Raw genomic sequence first — 15,080 nt, 5'->3', positions numbered from 1 at the left:
GCATCAAAAAGCAGAGACGAGTGAGGATTTTTTGTTAAACAGCGTTACAGGGACTGTAAAAGCGACTCGCGACAAGTTGTTGGTGTCTTTGCGGCGGATCTAGGAGGCTGCGGGAGATAAAAGAGTGCGATGAAGCTTCGTGAATGAGCATGAGAGCGGTTGGCAACGTGTCACGCCGCTGATCAAAGACACCAAAATAACCCCAGAACTAAAGCTTTCATTATTCAGGGGGAATTAGCTTCCCCCCGTCAATGGGAGAATGAATAGAGATTTCACAGGAATGAACGGCGCCGTATTCTTTATATTGATCCTCTCCTGACTTCTATCACTGATCCCGAGTCTGTAAATTTAGTTAACACTAATGTAACAGTCTCGCTTAGAACCTTTATGGAACCTTTATATATATATATATATATATATATATATATATATATATATATATATATATATATATATCTAAATGTACATCAAAATAAATTGTATATGAGTTGGAAAAGGAATATTTTCTGGGCATTTTTGCCCCGCAATTTTTTTTTTTTGACAGTTTGCTAAATCGAATTTCAATAGTTATTTTAGTTTGTATTTTTTAAGCATTTGTAAAATGATTTAAATAAATAAATACAAATTGTTCACTCACATTTATCAACAAAATTGCGATAACTATATGCTGCATGCAAGTCATTGTTAAATATGCAAATATTTAGTGTAATGGAAAAAAATACATTTCACACAATTTCACATTAGGACCTCCTTTATACTTTGGCTCCGCCCTCTGTGCTGTCAATCACACCGGAGCCAAGACAGCCATTGAGCCGAATGTTATTACGCCTGGAAAAATAGTCCTTTACAAGAACTGAGTTTCTACCTGGAATTTGAGCTAGAAAGCAGAAAACATTTTCAGGTACATTCTGAAACGTTTATTGTATATGGACAAAACGTACACAAGCAAATCTTTTAAAAATCGCAATTTTACTAAACATGGTCGAGGTTTATATAAACGCTGGTCTGGTCCTTAAAGTCCTGAATCATCAGGGACTCAACTGATGTGAGACTTTGCTTTAGCTTGAAATGGTATAATAGAAACGAAATCACGTTACCTTGGTGACGCCAAAACAAAAGTAGGCATAGGCTCAAATATCATCTTACATGCCATATAAGCAACACAATCATTTCATATAATGCACACATGTAGCTAATTATAGTCGCATCGAGTGATTTCCCAGCATTCCTTTCTCCATTTGGCATTTAAACTGCACAAGACGTTACCTTCTTCTCATTGGTGCAATGTGACCTCTCCGTCGAGCTCCGATTGGTCGGTGGGTCGGTCTCATCTCGAGCGCCACGGTCCGCTCCAGATCGGGTTAGCAAGCGGCATCGGTTACCACGGTGATCCTGGATTAAAGGTGGCGTCTTTAAGGCGGTTTGAGTTGAACATTTTTTTTATTTTTCGCCGGAGGGTCAAGACACATAAATGTTCACATTACAGATTGGATGATGTAGTGTCTCTTTAAATGTAAACAAGTTTTTGGCACGACTACGAACGTTTCACTGTCTCCCTTCACTCTAAAGCACACGCACAAAACCCGTTTGATCTAATATGACACACTGTAATTCTGCAGAAACAAAAAGGTGACAAAAAGATTTAAAAAAAAGTCTAATCCTTCAGCGTAGGCACCAGAAAACATCACTGTGATAAATGTCCAACATATAAATAATTATTATCTAAGTCAACAAAATACACAATGAGCAATATATCAATAAAGCAAATTCACAACATAAATGACAGCTGCAATCGCTTTGGTCCACCACGAGGGGGGGTTCTGTGGATGTGAATGGTCCACAATGGTTTGGGTTTCTATTTCTATTACATTACACTTCGATGCAGCGTTCACACCAAAGGCGGAGCCAACTTATTTGGACGGAGCTTTTGCTTAATAAATTACCTGACCTCACTTCCTGTGAAGTTTATTTTAAAAGGACACCATCCCCGATGCTCGATAAAGGGACATTATCACGTTGTTGACTGCAAGACGACAAGCTAACAACTTTTAAAATGCTTGTTTTCTGAATGGAGTCTGGCTTGATGGGTGCTAGGCTATGCTAACATTGTAGCAGGTGCTAGGCTATGCTAACATTGTAGCTGCTCCATCAACACTCCAATTAAGGTAATCTAGACTAGACATAAATACGGACCACAGTCTCTGGTTTCTCCACATAGTCTGGTCTGGTCTCTGGACTAATGTGAGCTTCTATCGTAGACCTCTGCGGGACCACAGACCGTCTCTGGTTTCTCCACATGGTCTGGTCTGGTCTAATATGTGTTTGGTGTGAACGCAGCATTAGTCTTGTTAGAATTTGTTGAATCATCTACTTGACATGATATTTGAGGCTCGATTCACTTCCCTGATTTCGATGGAAACAATCAGACCCACAACACATGATCAATGATTAATGTTTGACGATCACCTTCAGTCCTCTGGATTTATTTGATACAAAAGTTTTCAAGTCCGGAAGAAGTCTGTGATCCGTTTCTATTCTCTTCATCATGGTCAGGACCGAACGCTGACTCGTGGCCACAGGACCAGGACCCGGGGACGCATTTCAGACAGCCGTCTCCTGGTCCTCCCTCTGGATCATCTGGTAATGCTGCCGGTTCTCCAGATAGGCCGCCAGCTCGGAGTCCTGAGCCCTCTCGGCCCGGTTCTTCGGAGTCTCGCCCTGATGCAAAAGAATCACACAGTCGGAGATGAATCACAGACGGGCCGATGACAGCAGAGAGACAAATCTGAGACGCCTACCGGGGGACCTGGAATCAAAACTAAATAGCTCCAAATATGGATTTATTACAAAAACAAATCTGTGTGCATGTATTATGGATGGTCCACCAGCAGCCGGCCAGCTGACACTTTTGAGTGTAGACGGCAGGGACAGAACTAACAGAGCACAGGAGACCACCTGACAAGTGTCCTGAGGACTTTTAGCACTTTAGAGATCAGCTCCATATATAGCCCACTATGTAGTCCTCTACATAGTCCCCTATATAGTTCTCTACATAGTCCCCTATAAAGTCCTCTATGTAGTCCTCTACGTAGTCCTCTACATAGTCCCCTATAAAGTCCTCTATGTAGTCCTCTACATAGTCCCCTATAAAGTCCTCTATCTAGTCCTCTACATATTCCTCTACATAGTCCCCTTTATAGTCCTCTATGTAGTCCTCTATGTAGTCCTCTACATAGTCCTCTACATAGTCCCCTATATAGTTCTCTACATAGTCCCCTATAAAGTCCTCTATGTAGTCCTCTATGTAGTCCTCTACATAGTCCTCTAGATAGTCCCCTATATAGTTCTCTACATAGTCCCCTATAAAGTCCTCTATGTAGTCCTCTACGTAGTCCTCTACATAGTCCTCTACATAGTCCCCTATAAAGTCCTCTATGTAGTCCTCTACATAGTCCCCTATAAAGTCCTCTATGTAGTCCTCTACATATTCCTCTACATAGTCCCATTTATAGTCCTCTATGTAGTCCTCTACATAGTCCCCTATATAGTCCTCTGTGTAGTCCTCTACATAGTCCCCTATATAGTCCTCTACATAGTCCCCTATATAGTCCTATATGTAGTCCTCTACATAGTCCCCTATATAGTCCTCTATGTAGTCCTCTACATAGTCCTCTAAATAGTCCCCTATATAGTTTTCTACATAGACCTCTACAAAGTCCCCTATATAGTCCTCTATGTAGTCCTCTACATAGTCCCCTATGTAGTCCTCTATATAGTCCTCTACATAGTCCCCTTTATAGTTTTCTACATAGTCCTCTATGTAGTCCTCTACATAGTCCCCTATGTAGTCCTCTACATAGTCCTCTACATAGTCCCCTATATAGTTTTCTACATAGTCCTCTATGTAGTCCTCTACATAGTCCCCTATAAAGTCCTCTATGTAGTCCTCTACATAGTCCCCTTTATAGTCCTCTATGTAGTCCTCTACATAGTCTCCTATATAGTCCTCTGTGTAGTCCTCTACATAGACCCCTATATAATCCTCTACATAGCCCCCTATGTAGTCCTCTACATAGTCCCCTATATAGTCCTCTATGTAGTCCTCTACATAGTCCTCTAAATAGTCCCCTATATAGTTTTCTACATAGTCCTCTACAAAGTCCCCTATATAGTCCTCTATGTAGTCCTCAACATAGTCCCCTATGTAGTCCTCTATATAGTCCTCTACATAGTCCCCTTTATAGTTTTCTACATAGTCCTCTACATAGTCCTCTATGTAGTCCTCTACATAGTCCCCCATGTAGTCCTCTACATAGTCCTCTACATAGTCCCCTTTATAGTTTTCTACATAGTCCTCTATGTAGTCCTCTACATAGTCCCCTATATAGTCCCCTATGTAGTCCTCTACATAGTCCTCTACATAGTCCCCTATATAGTTTTCTACATAGTCCTCTACATAGTCCTCTGCATAGTCCCCTATAAAGTCCTCTATGTAGTCCTCTACATAGTCCTCTGCATAGTCCCCTATAAAGTCCTCTATGTAGTCCTCTACATAGTCCTCTACATAGTCCCCTATATAGTCCTCTACATAGTCCCCTATAAAGTCCTCTATGTAGTCCTCTACATAGTCCCCTATATAGTCCTCTACATAGTCCCCTATAAAGTCCTCTATGTAGTCCTCTACATAGTCCCCTATATAGTCCTCTGTGTAGTCCTCTACATAGTCCCCTATATAGTCCTCTACATAGTCCCCTATAAAGTCCTCTATGTTGTCCTCTACATAGTCCTCTATATAGTCCTCTACATAGTCCTCTATATAGTCCCCTGAAAAAACTATATAGATATCTCCCTCACTCTCCCTCTCTCTGTCTGTCTTTTCCTCCCTCCCTCACACACTCTCTCTCTCCCGGTCTCTCCCTCTCTCCCTCTCTCTCTACCTCCCTCCCTCACACACTCTCTCTCTCCTGGTCTCTCCCTCCCTCCCTCCCTCACACACTCTCTCTCCTGGTCTCTCCCTCCCTCCCTCCCTCACACGCACTCTCTCCCTCAGACCCTCTCTCTCTCCCACACACACACACACACACACACACACACACACACACACACACACACACACACACACACACACACACACACACACACACACACACAGTCTCTCCCTCAGACCCTCTCTGTCTCTCCCTCACTCTCTCTATCCCTCAGACCCTCTCTCTCCCTCCCTCTCTCTCCCCCCCTCAGACCCTCTCTCTCTCTGTCTCTCCCTCACTCTCTCTCCCCCTAAGACCCTCTCTCTCTTCCTTACACACCCTCTTTCTCCCCCTCAGACCCTCTCTCTCCCCCTCAGACTCTCTGTATCTAGGTCACTGCTCGGTCCAGACACATAGAGGCTGTTTCTCACTGGAGAAAGCTTCGCATGGAAAACCCAACACGAGTGAAATGAGACGTACGTTAGAAAGCAACGCACGAATGTGGAGTTGGGAAGACTTTCCACCAGATATGATAGTGCGTCTGTGGGAATGTGGGGGACCCTCAGGAGGAGGTTTGTTGATCCTGGTCAAAGACCAAAGACCTTCTTCTTGATATGTTCTTAAAGAGAATAATACATTAAGATATTATTGACATGGAATACACCGAGATTACAAACTCCACAAAGCTGGAGAGACTTCTGTTGGACGAACTGTGTGATTTCTTGACCAAAACAAAATCAAATCAAAACAAACTGGACTTGAAAATCAATGCTGGAAGCAACGTGAGCTTCACATTGCACATCTTTTGGCCATGCAGACTTTCTGGACTGGACTTTGTGGTTTTGATCTTGACTTCACGCGTCTATCTCTATCGAGGAAACATATCCAAGGGTATCAGAGACAACTATGTATCTGAAATTCTAATGGTAGCAAGCAAAAAGGCAATTAGAAGACGCCTCCCACCCTGAACCAATGCAAACAGCATAATATATGACAGTCAGTTTCATATTACCATCAGTCTCACAGCAGTGCATGAAATAATCATGATAATGAATATTATATCATGATAATTCCTGTACATGGACATCGTGTCTTTCGTCTTTGTTTTTTCCAGTCAATGTTCGCTTTAGACAACGAAACATAGAAGTTTAGGAGAAACATCATAGTTGGGCTTAAATTGATGACGCAACAAAACTTAGGTTAAGGCAAAAATAAAAGCCTAAGATTAGTTTTGTTGTGTTGGGACCTAACCGTTAGGACTACACAATGCGGCCTACAGAAGCCTACACATGCGGCCAGGACAAAGGGACAAAGGGGATTAAAAACTACACCGCCATTTTAGTTTCACATCTCACCCAGGTGAGAGATGCGACGCCACCCAACGAGTGCCCCATTGGCTGACAATCTTCAGGGAACCCCGGGGGGTCCCCTGGAGCGGCCTGAGCTTTATAAACCGAAGCCGCCCGGAGAACACTCTTACTCACTCTTACTCTGACTCCTACTCTGGCGTCTCTTCCTACAACCGGCGCAACACCACGTTGCAACGGGAGGCGACCCCCTCCTGCAGCGCACCGCTGCAACAAGAGGAACCAAGCCGGTTCCTGCCTTCCAGCTACCAGACGCTGTCTGAAGTAAGCTGACTAAATCGCCAAGCCGCGATTATATCGCCGCTCGTGGAAGGAGGAAACACCAACTGTTTTCTTTATTTGAGTTTGATCAACGAGAGGAAACCTGCTCCGCTCTCGTCTGGACGAAGCCGACTCATCACGTCCCCCGCTGACGCCGGGGACTCACGAACCACCGCCGTTACGGAACGCCGTCATCGTCTTACGCAACGATACCAGTAAGAGGCTATCAGTCTGGGCAGAGACACAAGTGATAGTGTAGGATATGCTTGTAATTCTTGTTAATGTGTTCTAAGTTCTGATCGCGGACCGCCGAGTCCGTTGGTTCATGTGCTGCTGTATTTGAATACTGATCGTGTACCCACGCAGCTGGGTTGATTTCTGTAACAGTGTTTGCGACTAACCTCCGCCATATTCGCGAGCTCAGAAAGCCTCTACTATCAGTTAAAAGACCGGTCTCACGGAATAAACGCCAGTTCATTCACGCGAGCCCGTGTGATAGCGGCACGCTTTCTGTCCCTCCGAATATCGCTCGCGCATCCTCTCTCTCTTTGTTTGTGTCCCGCTAACACACACACACATACACGCCGCACACACGTGTCCTAAGCCAGCTGTTCCCGGCGGACGCTAGGGACATAGCTACATCTGGTGGCTACATACGGCTATCTCTCTCTCTCTCTCTCTCGCTACTCCATCAGACCTCAGTGGCTCCGCCCCTGACCGCTGCGAGGAATAGCTCCACCTCTCTCTCTCTCTCTCTCGCTACCCCATCGAACCTCAGTGGCTCCGCCCCTGAACGCTGCGAGGAATAGCTCCATCTGGTGGCCGCCCATAGCCATCTCTCTCTCTCTCGACACGCACGCACACACACGCACACGCACACGCACATGCACACGCACGCACGCACGCACACACATACGCACACACATACGCACACACACTCCACGTGTGTACCTCGCTTTGTTTAAGCTTAGCTTTGTGTGTTAGGTAGTTAGGTAATAAGCACATAGCATGACCCACTAACACCCCCCCCCCCCCCCCCCGCAAAAAAAAAAAAAAAAAAAAAAACCTTACCTATAGCACTCAGATCGTAGCACTGTTGCTCTTGAAGTACTACTTTACTCAGATGAGGACCTAACACTCTATTTTTAGCTCTTACTGCATCGGCAATGATACGTTGTGGTTTCTTTGTTTCCTTCTTTTGACAAATGTACTTATTGTAAGTCGCTTTGGACAAAAGCGTCTGCTAAATGACCTAAATGTAAATGTAAATGTAATAAGGCTTTGTTAATTGCAGTGTTATTGATTGTGATCATTATTACTGATTTTAATAAATCTTATTATATTATAACTAGCGGTCTCTTGTGCTTGTTGTGTATATGTCACTGGATAACAGCAGGTTGTGAAGGCTAGTGCTTGAATTTCACGCCTTTTTAATTGTTCGATTGGTTTTGTACTCCTATGCCAATGATCACGATGATTGGCATGTGAGTATAAAACCTTTATATTGAGACTGAATACAGTTTTAGGTTATCTTTTCCCTGATCCCAGGGTGGTGCCCCGTTTATTCATGATTATATCATGACAATATATTAAATATAATTATTAATACCGATAATCATATTGATATTAATAATTAACTGTTGATAACCAAATCTGCTCCTGCTACAACCCCAACATAAATGACGCCCCGTGTGAGGCCTTCTTAAACCAGCTTTATCCGGAGATTTATGCACAATAACCTGAGAATTATAGTAATAACAACAATAATAGGAATTGTTGTTATTGATATCATTGTTTAGAAATCGATGTTCAAGGATCGATTTGTTTGCTCCCTGTTACTATTTGCCAAGCAAATACAGTCGAGGGTTGCATATGCATGTTGTGATTAGCCATTTATTGTTTAAACAACAATACTAACAAACTACGCAGGGTTAGGGATACTAAGACGCGTTATAACACTGTTATTACTCACCAGAGGTGCTAGAGACACCTCACTAACAGTCCACAGGCTGTAGAAGAGTACTAACATTTCCATTGTAAGTCACAGGTCGACGCAGCTCAACATTTTGATCCCGACAACTCGAACCATAATATTGACGAATATTTGAGAGAGTTAGACAGACTCCTGATTGACCTCCCCCATGCCTCCTCACGGGAGAAGCTCAGACTAGTCGGGAAGACCACAACCAGACATGTCCGCAGTTTCATAGGAACACTTGCACCCAGAACCCAGGACCGATACCCCAGACTTTGTGCAGCACTCCGGAAGGAGTATAGCCGGGACTGGGATCCCGCCGCCGCTACGATCAGTGCCCTCGCCGTCGTACATGAGGGGCAGGAATCACCCACGGAGTACTATTGGCGCTTCAGAGCCGCCTATGCTCAGGGCCGTAACTCCCCAGGAGTCGAGGAAGAGCCTGCCTTCAAGGCCCTCTTCCTGCATAACCTACACGAAAGTGTGCGCTACGATGTCACCATACACTTCAGGACACATCGACTCTCCATGCAAGAGATTCGTAATTACGCACAGGTGGCTTGGGAAACCCGCTTAGCGCGCAAACTTAAAAGCCAGCCCGCTAACTTCGACACATCTGCGTCCGAAACGTCTGCCGCCTTAAAGCATAGCCCTCATAACAGCGCGAAAGGGGGTGAGCGGCCAGCACGCCCCTGGGATCAGACAAACTCCCAAACTAACGAAGATAGGGATCCGTGCGACCCGAACGAGAAGCTGATAAAAACGATAGCGCTATGGCGTGACTCGACCCAACCATCACTAAACTCCCCCCAGAAGCCTGGTAAGAGACGGCGTGGGGATACTGAGCATCACCGACATGCCCACCAACTGCGTCGAGATGGGCATTCACACAGAAGTAGTAGGAAGCCCTACTCCGAAATTCTGTCCCAGTCACGTGAACCAGCAGTGTACAAACATGACAACTCAGATAATGACAGCGCCTCTGACATTTCCTCTGTTTCTGGCTACATGGAGCGTTACAGCCCTGAGCCACAACATAGTAAATATGGTTAACTTAAATCTTCTCCAGGAGTAAACCAAACGACCACTAACCCCTTCTCCTTTTCCTCCTTCGTTCCGTTTTCATAGTTGGGGTGTGTCCTGTTTGAAACTACCTGAGTGTAATGACAATGTTGATGTTTGTGAAAATTGTGTCTTAGCAGATGTTTGATATAGGTTAGATGGTTAGAAATCTCTGCCCAGACCATAGAAATCTCTGCCCAGACCTTGCCTCAATCTCTGCCCAGACAATGCCTCCATCAAGTTATGGACTTTAACCTGAATGACTGTTTAACCTTTTTTCCATGGAATATACAGACTGTTTGGACTCCCACATGTTTCAAGGAATACATGGACGGTTCGGCCCTTATGTTGCTCCGAAGGTTGCGTCCCACACCTCAACCTTCAGACCAAAAGGGGGACTGTTGGGACCTAACCGTTAGGACTACACAATGCGGCCTACAGAAGCCTACACATGCGGCCAGGACAAAGGGACAAAGGGGATTAAAAACTACACCGCCATTTTAGTTTCACATCTCACCCAGGTGAGAGATGCGACGCCACCCAACGAGTGCCCCATTGGCTGACAATCTTCAGGGAACCCCGGGGGGTCCCCTGGAGCGGCCTGAGCTTTATAAAGCGAAGCCGCCCGGAGAACACTCTTACTCACTCTTACTCCGACTCCTACTCTGGCGTCTCTTCCTACAACCGGCGCAACACCACGTTGCAACGGGAAGCGACCCCCTCCTGCAGCGCACCGCTGCAACAAGAGGAACCAAGCCGGTTCCTGCCTTCCAGCTACCAGACGCTGTCTGAAGTAAGCTGACTAAATCGCCAAGCCGCGATTATATCACCGCTCGTGGAAGGAGGAAACACCAACTGTTTTATTTATTTGAGTTTGATCAACGAGAGGAAACCCGCTCCGATGTTGTCTAAACCTAACGTTGGTTTGTTGTCTAATCCTAACGTTAGTTTTGTTGTTTAAACTTAACGTCGGTTTTGTTGTCTAAACCTAACGTTGGTTTTGTTGTCTAAACCTAACGTTGGTTTTGTTGTTTAAACTTAACGTCAGTTTTGTTGTCTAAACTTAACGTCGGTTTTGTTGTCTAAACCTAACATTAGTTTTGTTTTCTAAACTTAACGTTGGTTTTGTTGTCTAAACCTAACATTAGTTTTGTTGTTTAAAATTAACGTCGGTTTTGTTGTCTAAACCTAACGTTGGTTTTGTTGTCTAAACCTAACGTTGGTTTTGTTGTCTAAACCTAACGTTGGTTTGTTGTCTAAACCTAACGTTAGTTTTGTTGTTTAAACTTAACGTCGGTTTTGTTGTCTAAACATAACGTTGGTTTTGTTGCCTAAACTCAAAATGTGTTTTGTTGTTTAAACCAGTTTTTTTTTCCCAGTCAATGTTCGCTTTAGACAACGAAACATAAAGACGGACGAAAGCGAAAGCATTTGCCAAGAATGTTTTCATTAATCAAGAACGAAAGTCGGAGGTTCGAACACGATCATATACCGCCGTAGTTCCGACCATAAACGATGCCAACTAGCGATCCGGCGGCGTTATGCCCATGACCCGTTAACGTTAGTTTTGTTGTTTAAACTTAACATTGGTTTTGTTGTCTAAACTTAACGTCGGTTTTGTTGTCTAAACCTAACGTTGGTTTTGTTGTCTAAACCTAACATTAGTTTTGTTGTTTAAAATTAACGTCGGTTTTGTTGTCTAAACCTAACGTTGGTTTTGTTGTCTAAACCTAACATTGGTTTGTTGTCTAAATCTAACGTTGGTTTTGTTGTCTAAACCTAACGTTGGTTTTGTTGTTTAAACTTAACGTTGGTTTTGTTGTCTAAACCTAACGTTGGTTGGTTGTCTAAACCTAACGTTGGTTTTGTTGTCTAAACATAACGTTGGTTTTGTTGCCTAAACTCAAAATGTGTTTTGTTGTTTAAACCAGTTTTTTTTTCCCAGTCAATGTTCGCTTTAGACAACGAAACATAGAAGTTTAGCAGAAACATCATAGTTGGGCTTAAATTGATGACGCAACAAAACTTAACCTTAGGTTTAGGCAAAAATAAAAGCCTAAGGTTAGTTTTGTTGTTTAAACTTAACGTTGGTTTTGTTGTCTAAACCTAACGTTGGTTTTGTTGTCTAAACCTAACATTAGTTTTGTTGTTTAAAATTAACGTCGGTTTTGTTGTCTAAACCTAACGTTGGTTTTGTTGTCTAAACCTAACGTTGGTTTGGTTGTCTAAACCTAACGTTAGTTTTGTTGTTTAAACTTAACGTCGGTTTTGTTGTCTAAACATAACGTTGGTTTTGCTGCCTAAACTCAAAATGTGTTTAGTTGTTTAAACCAGTTTTTTTTCCCAGTCAATGTTCGCTTTAGACAATGAAACATAAAGTTTAGGAGAAACATCATAGTTGGGCTTAAATTGATGACGCAACAAAACTTAACCTTAGGTTTAGGCAAAAATAAAAGCCTAACGTTAGTTTTGTTGTTTAAACTTAACGTCAGTTTTGTTGTCTAAAGGTAACCTTGGTTTTGTTGTCTAAACCTAACGTTGGTTTTGTTGTCTAAACCTAACGTTGGTTTTGTTGTCTAAACATAACGTTGGTTTTGTTGTCTAAACCAGTTTTTTTTTCCCAGTCAATGTTTGCATTAGACAACGAAACATAGAAGTTTAGGAGAAACATCATAGTTGGGCTTAAATTGATGACGCAACAAAACTTTTATTGTCTAAACCTAACGTTGGTTTGTTGTCTAAACATAACGTTGGTTTTGTTGCCTAAACTCAAAATGTGTTTTGTTGTTTAAACCAGTTTTTCTTTCCCAGTCAATGTTCGCTTTAGACAACGAAACATAGAAGTTTAGGAGAAACATCATAGTTGGGCTTAAATTGATGACGCAACAAAACTTTTATTGTCTAAACCTAACGTTGGTTTGTTGTCTAAACATAACGTTGGTTTTGTTGCCTAAACTCAAAATGTGTTTTGTTGTTTAAACCAGTTTTTTTTCCAGTCAATGTTCGCTTTAGACAACGAAACAGAGAAGTTTAGGAGAAACATCATAGTTGGGCTTAAATTGATGACGCAACAAAACTTTTGTTGTCTAAACCTAACGTTAGTTTTGTTGTCTAAACCTAATGTTGGTTTTGTTGCCTAAACTCAAAATGTGTTTTGTTGTTTAAACCCAACGTTGGTTTCGTTTTGTTATGTCGAGCCCCGCCAACGTTTTTCCGAAACCAAATTAAGAGCTTTTCTTGTTTTTGTTTCATGGCTTTACTTTGTCCCAACCCGTCAATGAACACGAACATGTCACAACTTTTACACCAACTTCCGTGACGCCATGTTGACGGAACCTACCTGGAGGTCGGTTTTCATCAGCGAGGCTCCTGCTTCTACGAAGTAATGACAGATGGTCCTGTGGCACAGAGATGCAGCCCGATGAAGAACCGTCTCCCCGCTGGTGTGACAGAGAACAGACAACATGAAGCAACGTCTTCTGAGAGTCTCGAAACCATTGATGATCTGGCGCCCCGCGGCTCCTGTTTGCTTGAATATCTTCATTCTCATAAGAGGGGCGGCACATTGAGACAGACCAGGACTCGGAGAGCTCTACATCAAAGCTGCTATTTTTCACAACACTGTCTCACCTACAGTGTGTCCATAAAAACACAGGATCGTCAATGCATTCAAAGTTATTGAAATAGTTGAATGGTTCAGGTGATGAAGAGGACTTACTGTAGTTTCTCCGTGACGTCTAGTAGGTCACTTGGAACTGGAAACATACAGAGGGATTACTGACATTAGACCGCACCATTACTGCTGAGTATCAATTCATTCATAAATTCTAAAGTCCTGTACTAGGGACCAGGATTTGGGGGTCAACTTCAGAATTATCTCTGGGTTTTCAGTCCTACGAAGGTGGTTCACTTCTTATCAGGTTACCATGGCCACTGATGCAGCACACATAAAAGCAGCAACTGCTGACCAATCACAGCTCGAGGGTGGGGTCATATTACACCAATAAGAAGAAGATAAAGTCATGATCCAGACTTTGAGATTGTGTGAATATGTAAATAGATAGTTATAATATCACCGCCGCATCTAGAGCTGATAGATCGGACTATAATTAGCTACATATATGTAATTTTATGGCGTGTATGGAAATATTAGCCGCCTGTAAATTGGTAGCTTTTAGGCTTTTATGCGTTTAACTTCCTCGTATTTGTTTAACATTACAGTTTGCTCTTCTTTTTTTAAAACACTGCTGACAGGAGACTTGTTTCTGATTGGTCACACCTGCTGTAAGCTCCGCCCCTTTTATGAGAAGGCCCTCACGGCCAACGTTTTCAGGGAACGGATTTTGGGATGGATTACATTTGCTCTTGATCTATCATGAATCCGTTTGAAAGATTCCATCAAGTCGTAACCAAGTATTGTTATTTTTTTTTTTTTTGCATTTCCGATTTATTTTGTTACAATTTCATAGAGGTTTTAAACCATGATATCTTTTTAATATGGTAAAAGTGCTATGTAGCAAATTGGGAAATCTTCTATTGTCTTTCACCATGGCGATGCCCGAGCCGTAACTAGAATTCATTAATTACTATATAGATGATATATTAATTTCTTATATGCCTCCTCTAACCAAGACTTTGAATGCCTCATCAATATTTTAAAACGAAAGGACCTTTAAGTTTTGTCCGAATCTCGACCGCATGGATTCAACTGTTACATAATTGAATGTACTCTAATTAAAGGCGTTGTTATATCCTACACTTACCATTGTCAAGGACGTAGCGGACGATCTCTTTGCTTCCTGTGTCGACGGCGTGGTGCAGCAAACTGCAGCCCGACGAGTCCAGCGCCGTGAGGTCGGCCCCCTTCAGGTGCAGCTCCTGCAGCTTTTCTCGAAAACAGAACTTATAATGAGCTTTCAACTGCAATACACACATTTAATTTTGATTGAATACCACAAATATGAATTTACTAGTGACTAGTAGTTAATGATGCAAACAGAGCAGAGTTTGCAGTAGGGATATTAATATTATACTGCTTAACCCGCAGTCCACCTTAAGTGTTGCTGAGCCAGAGCAGACGGAGTTGTTGCTAATGTCAGCTGGTGCTCTCTCGCGCGATAATTCCACAAAGTAATGATCCCATGTGATAATTCCACAAAGTAATGATCCCGCGTTAACGCGATACATCCACAAAGTTATGATCCCGCGTTAACGCGATAATTTCACAAAGTAATGATCCTGCATTAACGCGATAATTCCACAAAGTAATGATCCCTCGTTAAAGCGATAATTCCACAAAGTAATGATCCCGCGTTAACGCGATAATTCCACAAAGTAATAATCCCGCGTTAAAGCGATAATTCCACAAAGTAATGATCCCGCGTTAACGCGATAATTCCACAAAGTAATGATCCCGCGTTAACGCGATAATTCCACAAAGTAATGATC

At 42.8% G+C, this 15,080-nt stretch overlaps 1 protein-coding gene across 7 annotated transcripts in view; it reads right to left on the bottom strand.

Moving 5' to 3' along the window:
- Positions 1 to 962: 962 nt before the first annotated feature.
- The window catches only part of LOC311009665 (diacylglycerol kinase zeta-like), a 73,562-nt gene continuing 59,444 nt past the window's right edge, over positions 963 to 15,080 (bottom strand). For 3 of the 7 annotated variants that reach the window (XM_084003991.1, XM_084003993.1, XM_084003992.1), the window contains 4 exons: positions 14,396 to 14,516; positions 13,351 to 13,387; positions 12,973 to 13,072; positions 963 to 2,718 (listed from right to left, as the gene is read on the bottom strand). In XM_084003991.1, coding sequence (XP_083860117.1) covers positions 2,602 to 2,718; positions 12,973 to 13,072; positions 13,351 to 13,387; positions 14,396 to 14,516 — 375 coding nt within the window. In that variant the 3' untranslated portion in view covers positions 963 to 2,601. Of the gene's footprint in view, positions 2,719 to 12,972; positions 13,073 to 13,093; positions 13,263 to 13,350; positions 13,388 to 14,395; positions 14,517 to 15,080 lie in introns of those variants that run through there. The other 4 variants (XM_084003996.1, XM_084003995.1, XM_084003997.1 and 1 more) reach the window with 2 other exon arrangements.

Source organism: Eutrigla gurnardus (assembly GCF_963514095.1).
Source record: "Eutrigla gurnardus genome assembly, chromosome: 24".
In the NCBI taxonomy this organism is placed as follows: domain Eukaryota; kingdom Metazoa; phylum Chordata; class Actinopteri; order Perciformes; family Triglidae; genus Eutrigla; species Eutrigla gurnardus.
Note: the sequence above shows the minus strand (reverse complement) of the source record. Positions and strands in the feature narration are given on the sequence as shown.